The sequence below is a fragment of the Orycteropus afer genome, unplaced genomic scaffold (assembly GCF_000298275.1).
Source record: "Orycteropus afer afer isolate SDZICR_OR568_19922 unplaced genomic scaffold, OryAfe1.0 scaffold00272, whole genome shotgun sequence".
NCBI lineage: Eukaryota > Metazoa > Chordata > Mammalia > Tubulidentata > Orycteropodidae > Orycteropus > Orycteropus afer.
The window spans coordinates 94,046-103,712 of record NW_006921859.1 but is presented as its reverse complement, the minus strand read 5'-3'; the positions used below and the strand labels follow the sequence as shown (position 1 = coordinate 103,712).

At 35.7% G+C, this 9,667-nt stretch overlaps 1 protein-coding gene across 1 annotated transcript in view; it reads right to left on the bottom strand.

Moving 5' to 3' along the window:
- Window positions 1-940: 940 nt before the first annotated feature.
- The window catches only part of ZMYM6 (zinc finger MYM-type containing 6), a 47,774-nt gene continuing 39,047 nt past the window's right edge, over window positions 941-9,667 (bottom strand). Inside the window, exons 14-15 of the mRNA XM_007950404.2 lie at window positions 5,369-5,522; window positions 941-2,772 (exon numbers count right to left, since the gene is read on the bottom strand). Of these exons, the coding sequence (XP_007948595.1) occupies window positions 941-2,772; window positions 5,369-5,522 (1,986 nt within the window). The remainder of the gene's footprint in view (window positions 2,773-5,368; window positions 5,523-9,667) is intronic.

Below are 9,667 nucleotides of genomic sequence, written 5' to 3'. Positions count from 1 at the left end.
CCTTTAATTTCTCAGCTGAAATTAAAATGTGGAAGGTGTCAGAAATACTCAGATACATGCAGTCCTGGGAAGAGCAGCTTTCACTGCACAAATCCCTTCCATCTGCTCTTACCTGGAAATCTGTCTAGGGCTGGCATGGGCAAACTGTGGGCCGAATTCAGCTACCTGGTTTTTATTAACAATCTTCCCCCACACACGCTAGTGAGGTTTTTGGGTTTTTTTTTTTTTTTTTTACATTTTTCAATGATTAAGGAAATCAAAGAGCAATTTCATGAACATGAAAATTATTCAGTGTTCATAAGTAAGTTAAATTGGAACACAGCCCCATTCATTTGTGTACTGTCTATGGCTGCTTCTGTGCTGCAACCATAGAACTGAGTACTTGAAACAGTATGGGCTGCAAAGCTTCAAGTATTTATTATCTAGACCTTTATAATGGAAGGAAGGTTGGGCAATCTACTTCTGTAGAGATACCAAAAACCCAAGGAGGGGTCGCTATGAGTCAAAAACGACTTGACGGCACACCACCACCACCACCTCTTTATGAAAAACAGTTTGCCAAGCCCTGCTCTAGTGGGCCACAGAGACCACAAAAGGAGGCCGCACATTCCCCTGACTGAAGAATGAACCATCCTAGGTGCTCTAAAGGCAAAATTGTTTTAGCATCCAAGTTATGCTATTACGTTATGAGTCTGGGCCTTTCACTACCTGCAATCTGTCCAAATCCAAACTATTCAGTCAGTTGATAAAATAGTTACATTCTCTACCTAGGACTATTATGTATAAATGCATGATTATTAAATTCCTCAACAAAAAGAAAAAAAGTTATTAAAAACATTTAATCACTGAAAACACAAATCCACAATAGGAAATTATATTTTAGGATATATATACAAATTTTAACATAAAATGATAGACTTTAATGATAATATACATGTTGCTATTCTTTCTCTTTTACTAATTTTTCTATCCTTGGTATTAAAGATGTTACTGCAAGTCTTAGGGCTGGGCCAGAAACCAACAGATTTCTTTGTTTTGACTCAGTCAAAGCTGAAAACGTAGCATCACATAAATAAATAGTTGAAAAAGGTAATAAAAATTTCATAGCCTTTTCATGGAGTTCTGGGTAACTTGTCTTAGCCTTTATCCAAAACTGAGTTACAGACATTGATTTAAACACTGACTGTAATTCTAAATCTGAAGATAACTGTGTTAGCTTTTCTTCTTCAAAGTCGGTGAGATTACTATTTTGGTGATTGATAAAAGGACTGGTTATCCATAAATTTCCTGAACGCAAATCTTCTTCTGGTGGGTAACAGTCATTGAGCATTTGAGAGAGTCCTTCCAGATGCTCAAAAATAATGCTTGTGATGCTTCTCATATTTAAGTCTGATGAGTTTGAGAATTCAGAAAATGAAGGGAACATGTCATAATCATTCTCCTGTGTGCGCTTCAACCACGTTTTCAACTTTTTCTTAAATGTATCGACTTTATTATACAAACTGAAGAGAGTAGTCATAGTGCCTTGGAGACTTGAAATTAACTCATTTATAAGAGAAAATATGTCTGATAAATAGGCCAGCTTTGCAACCCATTCCTCGTTATGAAAACACTTGGCCAAATCGGAATGCTTTTGATTTAAAAACATTTCAATTTCATGTCGTAATTCAAATAATCTTGTTAAAATCCTTCCTCTCGATATCCAGCGTACTTCAGCACGAAGTGGTAAATTCACATGCTCGCACCCCATCTCTTCACACAAAATTGTTAACATACGTGAATTGAATGCATTGCTCTTGATGAAACTTAAGATTTGTGCTGACTGCAAAAGAATTTCATGTAAGTATGGAGACAACTTTTCTGCTGCTAAATGTTCCCGGTGAATAAGACAATGTGTAAATGCCACTGTATTCATGGCAACTTCTTGAATTTTCGCCCGTAAACCAGAACACCTGCCAGTCATGCTTGCCGCCCCATCTGTACAGAGACCAACACAATGTTTCCAATTCAGAGATTTACTATCAATATATTTATTTACTAGTTCAAATATTTCAAAACCAGTTATTTGAGAAGGCATTTCAATGCAACATAATAATTCTTCTTTTATATCACTACAATCATAATCAATGAAACGAATATAACACAAAAGAAGGGTGATATTTGAGATTTCTGATGTTTCATCTATCTGAAGGGCAAACCATTTTGACTTTCTGACTTTTTCAATCAACTGATCTTCAATGTCTGCAGACAGCTCATCAATCCTGTGTCCAATTGTATTATTAGAAAGAGGGATGGTTCTCATTTTGTCTCCAGCACTTGAACCCAAAACTTCTGAACACATTTCTACCAAATACGGCTTAATTAATTCTTCAGCAGTGGAAAATGGCTTCTTGCTGGCAGCAATTTGGAAAGCAATTAAATAAGAAGCTTTCATAAATGACTTTTCAACTAGTAAACACTTTTTTAAAGAACTGTTTTGACATTCCATTTCAAGAGATTTTTGTTGAAAAAAATCTACTGGTTTATTTTGTAATTCTGAATGTTTTGTCTTCAAATGATGTGAGAGATTTGCTGGCTTCATGTGTTCACTGGGTAAGATCTCTCCACAAATGACACACTGTGGCCTTGGTGAACTTTCTTTTGATCCAGGGCAGATAATAAAGCCAACTTTTAGATATTCTGCATCATGTGTCTGGAAAAAACCTACTCTCTTTTTCTTTGCAGGTGGAGAATCAAGTTCTGCATCATTTTTCTCAATAGGCAGACGTAAATCTGAATGAAATATTTGAATCACTGTTATTTTCATATTCAAATGAGCAGTGTTCCTTATATTTCTCCCCCTACATTTGAAATTTATATTTTATCATTATTTATGTTTATCAAAAGAATACACTGATTCAAGTTTTACAAACCACAATACAAACCATAATATCTCCATGATTCCATTAAGAAGTGAATGTCTCCTTTGCCCCAAGTTTAGTCACTTACTGGAAGTAAATCTGTAGGCTTTGGTTTATGTACAAGTAATCCCATGCATCCAATAGATTACTGGATTTAGGGCTTTCTATAGATTGCATCAAATTAAGAATAAATTTCTTTACTTTCAAAGACTTCAGGAAAAAAGAAGAAACAAATGTTATAAAACCTTAGCATTTGGTGAATCTAGATAAAGGGTAAATTGGTTCTTTGTATTTATTGTTTTACCACCTTTCTGAACTCTCAAGTTTTTCAAAATTTAAGTTGGAGGGAAAAAAAAAAAGGTCAATTATTAATTTGAGTACCCACTGTCAGTGATGGTATTAAAAAAAAAACAAAAACGAACTCTCTTGAACACTTCTGTCTGGAGCATAAATTGATTTAACTTTTCAGAAGGCAATTTATTTAGCAACATGTATCAAAAATCTTAAAAATATAGACTAGCCTTTGAATCAGTAATCCCACTGCTTAGGATTTATCCTAACAACATAATTAGACAAGTGTACAAAGACCCATTTACACAGTGTAATGCAACCTTGTTTATAATATTAAAAACTAGAAGCAATCTACATATCCGATATTGTTGTTATTTGCCGCCCCCCCCCCCGGTCAGTTCTGACTCATGGCGACCCCCTATGTGCAGAGTAGAACTGCTCCATAGGGTTTTTAAGACTGTGACCTTTCAGAAGCAGATCACCACACCTGTCTTCCGAGGTGCCTCTGGGTGGGTTTCAACCACCAACTTTTTGGCTAGTAGTTGAGTGCTTAAACATTTGTGCTGTCTAGGGACTCCTTAAATGCTCAGTGTAAGGGGGTTGGTTATATTATATATACTGGAATCTATGCATTCATTAAGAATGTCAACATATATTTAAATTTGTATTAATGTAGCATGATGTTTCCAATAAGCTGTCAAATTAAAATGTAGTTTACTAGCAATATACAGAAAATAATCCAACATTTAATCTAGAAATGTAAAAAAAATTTACACGTTCACATACCCCCACATATTGATGTTCACAGATCCTTTACTACTCTCCACATACGAATGTGTATAGAGTCATGCATCGCTTAACGTTCACAATACATTCTGAAACAGGATGTTATGTGATTTGGACATTGTGTGAACACAATATTATTTATAGGCAGTCCTTGGATTACGAACAATTCCTGTTCCTAAGTATGTCTTTAAGCTGAATTTGTACTAAGTCAGAACAGTTGGTACAGTCTATATCTAACATCAGTCAATTGTTTGTCTTTGTATACAGTATATAGTGTACCTTTCTATACATTAAAAAACATTAAAGAAACACTTCCAGATTAAAATATTTTAAATAATACAGTAAGAATAGTAATAATGTTTTGATGCAAGTCGCAAAGTAACACACATTTGTTATTACAAACTATAGTATATACCTCGAATTTTTAATATATTCAGCTTTATAGGGATTGGGACCACAGGTGTATTTGCGGTCAGACATTGCCTGAACATAGTGCATAACTATGTAATATAAATTCATGTACACAAACCGTGTATCATTTTAACAGGAATATAAGATGATTAGATTTTCTGAGGAAGGAAAACAGGATTCTCCCTGGCTTCTATCCAGAAGAAAGGCACCCTACATAAAAACTCATGAGTACTTGTTGACAGACTAAGCTTTTAAATACAGCACACTCCATGAAGTAAAACTGTCATTAAAAACAACCAAAAGATGCTTTGGGAAGAGCAAGCTATTAAAGCAATTGAAATTAGAAGGGTATTGACAGTAACAGTAATTAACATGAACTGGACAAGTGGTTTACAATCTTTATAAATATAAATTCAAACAATTTTCTTGATCATCAAGTCCTGAGACACAGTCTTAGTAATACTTTTAGTAACAACTGAATTAATAATATTTTCAAAAAAAAGAACAGGGTAAATCAGTAATGCTTTTAGCTAAATTTGTATCTTAGAAATTAGTATCTTGTCTGTAAATTTGGAAACAGCAGTGCTCACATTTAGGAGATGCTGGTCCACTCTATACATAATGTGCATAGGAATTAAATTTGGTAATTATTATTGTTAATAACAATAATTACAAAAGGAATAAATTAGCTGTTCAAAAGTATATGATATTATTAAATTCTTAATAAGTTTCTCAGGAGGCTTCTGGTGGTATAGTGCCTAAGGCACTTGACTGCTAACCAGAAGGTTGGTGGTTCAAACCCACCAGCCACTCCTTGGAAGGAAGACTGGGCAATCTACTTCCGTAGAGATACTGCCTTGAAAACCCAAGGAGGGGTCACTACGAGTCGGATCCAATTCAATGGCACATAACAACAGTAACTTTTCTTTAAAAACAAAGAAAACAAACTTCCTACATGTAGAAAGCACAAGGAAACATACCTGTCTGGCATTCCTTGTGTTGTATATGTGGTTTGCAAGAGGTGGCCTTGGTCTGTGTGACAGGCTTGCACAATACTGCTTTGTTCTTTAAGAGCCTGGAAGGTTGGGAGGATTGGGAAGACAGAAGTTTCCTGGCATCTGTCTGTGTAATTCCCTAGTCAAAAATAAATTCAGAAATCAAAGACAGATTGTTTTTAGTATCTTATCACTGACTGCAATTGCTATCAGTTGAAAGCTGGCACATATCAAAACTGCAGATAAGACACAGGAATATACTGCTAAGAAATGTAACTCTTCTGAAAAGGTAGCTACAATAAAGAAATCACTTTGAAAAATCTGTACTAATTCCTAATTTTCCTAATCAGTATCAGTTCTACCTACTGATTTTAAAAAAAATATTCTGCCTCTAGTAAAATAAAAAACATGAAAATAATCCTTTCTGGTTAGGAAAACTTAATATCTAGGAAAATTAAATCCAGCCTCAAACCACAAGCAAAACATATATCCCACATTGGTTAAAAGACCTTACCATAAAAAACAAAACCTTAAGATTACTGGAGAACTTTCAAACGACCAGAGTACAAAGAAAGTATTCTTAGATAACACAAAAAAGGTAAAAACAAAGTAGAAAATACTGATATATTTCACCACTTCAAAATTGAAAATTTTTGCAATGAAGCTCTTTATAAACAAAGTTAAAAGATAAGCAACAGAGTGGGAGAATGTATTTAAAACATGTTTATTCATTCAATAAATATTTACTGACTACATTCCAGGAACTGTTCTAACTCCTAGGGATGTAGCAGAAAACAAGACAATCCTGCTGTTAACAGAAATTTACATTCTAGAGGGACACACAGAAAATAAACAAGTAAAACAAACATATAATGTATAATTCCAGGTCGTGGTAAGTGCCAATAAGAAAAATAAAGCAGAGTAAGGGAATGGAGAGTGATGGCAAGAGGTGGGATAATTTTGGAGTAAATACTTGAGCAGAGATCTTCTGCATTATTCAAAAGAGCAAGCAAGGCATGCAAAGCCCCACAGTAAGAGGATTCCAGGCAGAGGAACTTACAGACAAAAGCCCTGAAGTGTAAAAGAGTTTGGAACACTTTAGGACCATCAACATGGCTGAAACAGAGTAAGTAGGGAAGAAATGATAAGTTTGGCGACTTTGGCAGGAGTTAAATCATGCAGGATCTGGAAAGTCTTCGGGAAAAAAATAAGATTGCATTTTAAGTGTGATGGAAAGCCATAGGCTGTTATATTTAAATTTACTTGTTAAATAGGTAATAGGTGCACTTAGTACAAAATTCAAAAGGCATACAAAGGTATAAACGGAAAGGAAGATTTCCACATCTATCTGCCATCTATCCAGACTCAACCTTTAACACAACCACCTTTCCAGTTTCTGATATATCCTTCTAGAGATGGTCTATGTAATTTAGTAAGTAATTCTTACTGCAAATAGTACCATGTTATTAACAAGAATCAGCACTTTGGTTTTGTAACTTAGCAAGCTACTGTGGAGGTATGTTAATAGAACACTGTATAAAGAGCTTCCTACCAATAGCTGTGTAGTATTCCATTACTGAATGTGCCATAAATAATTTGAACTGTCCCTGCCGGTGAACATTTAAGACATCACAAATCTTTTGCTATTATAAACACGGATACAATGAATACAAGAAAATTCTACATGTGCTAGCATATCTATAAAATCTTAAAAGTGCTATTGGGTAAGATTGTGAAAAGGTACAACCATTGTGGAAAGTGGTATGGTGCTTCCTTAAGAAATGGGAAATAAAATATCATATGATCTAGGAATCCCACTACTAGGTATATATCCTAAAGAAATAAGAGCCATGACACAAACAAATATATGCACACCCATTTTCATCGCAGCATTATTCACAATAGCAGAAAGATTGAAACAACCTAACTGCCCATCAACAGATGAATGGATAAACAAACTATAATACATACATGCATAGTTAAAGACTAATGATGAATCTGCAGAACACCTCATAACATGGATCAACCTAGAGGACATTATGCTGAGTGAAATTAGTCACAAATGGACAATTATTAATAAGAGTACTACTGTAAAATGGTAAGAAAACACTTACACACAGAGAGAAGTGTTCTTTGAAGGTTACCAAGGGTGGGAGGTGAAGGAAGGGACAATCACCAACTAGAGGGTAAGCACATACTAACTTGAGTGAAGGAAATGACAATATACAATAAAGAGGAGGTCAGCACAAAATGACCAAGGCAGTGGAAGAAACAGAGAAAAGCACAACAGTTGAAGGCAACAAAAGTGAATATTATTACTTATACAATCCTACAATAATAGTAGTAACAATAATTTATGAATAGATGCATAGAATACACTCAGTCTAAATGGGTGGGAAGGCGATGGGACTATATCCACAAATATACATAGTTTTAACAGAGATTGTCTCTACCCATGTATTTATATGTGCTACAAATATATCCATAAATACAGTAGAGCATGCAGGGGACAAAGTTATGAAAACATCTTAGTCATAGCCAAACACCTTGAGGGAATGAGTCACTGGCTATGGATGCTCAGGACCACAGTCTTGGGGGACACTGAGGTCAACTGGCATAACACAGTCCACTAGACAATGTTCTGCATCCTACTCTGGTGACTGGTGACTAGGGTCTTAAAGGCTGTGAGTGGACATCTGAAGTACAACTATTGGTCTCTTCCAGTCAGGAGGAAATCAAAGAGATGAAAATCAAAGATGCAGGAAACAATTAGTCCAAAGGACTAATGGAGCACATGAACCCCAGCCTCCTTGATTCTGAGGCCAGAAGAACTAGCTGGTGCCCAGCTACCACTGCTGAACACTCTGAAAGAGATCACAGTAAGAGGTCCCAGATAGAGTGGGAGAAAATGTGGAAAAAAACATGAAATCAAGACCAGGCTTAACATGACTAGAAGAACTAGATAGTGCCAGCTACCTATCAACTACTCTTAAAGGGATCAATGTAGGAGATTCTGGATAGAGTGGGAGAAAAATGTAGAACAAAACTCAAAAAAAAAAAAAAGGCTAGGCTTACTAGTCTGAGAGAGACTGGTGAAACCCCTGGAACTATGGCCCTTAGTTAGATACCCTTCAAGCTAGGAATTAACCCCCATAATTCAACTGGCAGCCAAAGAAAACATAGGCCTATAAAGTAAACAGTACCATTAGGAGGGTATGCACTCATTAAAACAATCAAGCATATGAGATTTAGAGGGCAGCATTTGCCCAGAGATAGAGCTAGGAAGGCAGGAGGGTATGGGAAGGAAGAATGAAGGGAAGGGGTGGGTGCAGGGAGAAAGTGGGAAGAATATTGTTAGAGTATGGAGGTTGCAGTAAATGTCACAAAACTGAATGTGTATGGATTGTTGAATGAAAAACCAATTTGCTCTGTAAACTTTCATCCAAATCACAATTAAAAAAAAAAAAAACTGAATGTGACCAATAAACATATGCTATAGCACCCCCCCAAAAAAAGTGCTGCTTGTAGGTCAAAATTTCTAGATTTTAATTCTGATGGTATTGTCAATTTGCTCTCCATAGCAGTTACATCAAGTTATAAGACTACCAGCAATGTGTATGAGCCTATTTCCAAGCATTCTAATCAACAGTTTTGTGAAACATCTTGCAATTTCTCAATGAGTGAATAAATGTTATCTTACTGTAAGATGGTTAGATAATTTTTATATGTAAGCATTATTTATATTTCCTCCCTTGAGAAGAATGGGAATTCCAGAACACTTAATTGTGCTCACGAGGAACCTGTACATAGACCAGGAGGTTGTTCGAACAGCATAAGGGCACACTGCATGGTTTAAAATCAGGACGGGAATGCATCAGGGTTGTATCTTTTCACCATACTTATTCAATCTGTATGCTGAGCAAATAATCCGAGAAGCCAGGCTGTGTGAAGCAGCAGCAACATTAGGATTGGAAGAAGATTCATTAAGAACCTGCGATATGCAGATGACACAACCTGCTTGCTGAAAGTGAAGATGATTTGAAGCACTTACTGATGAAGATTAAACACTACAGTCTGCAGTATGGATTACACTCCAACATAAAATGAAAATCCTCACAACTGGACCAATAAGCAGCATCATGATAAATGGAGAAAAGACTGAAGTTGTCAAAGATTTCATATTACTTGGTTCCACAATCAACCCCAATGGAAGCAGCAGTCAAGAAATTAGACGATGTATTGCACTGGACAGATCTGTGGCAAAAGATCTCTTTAAAGACTCGA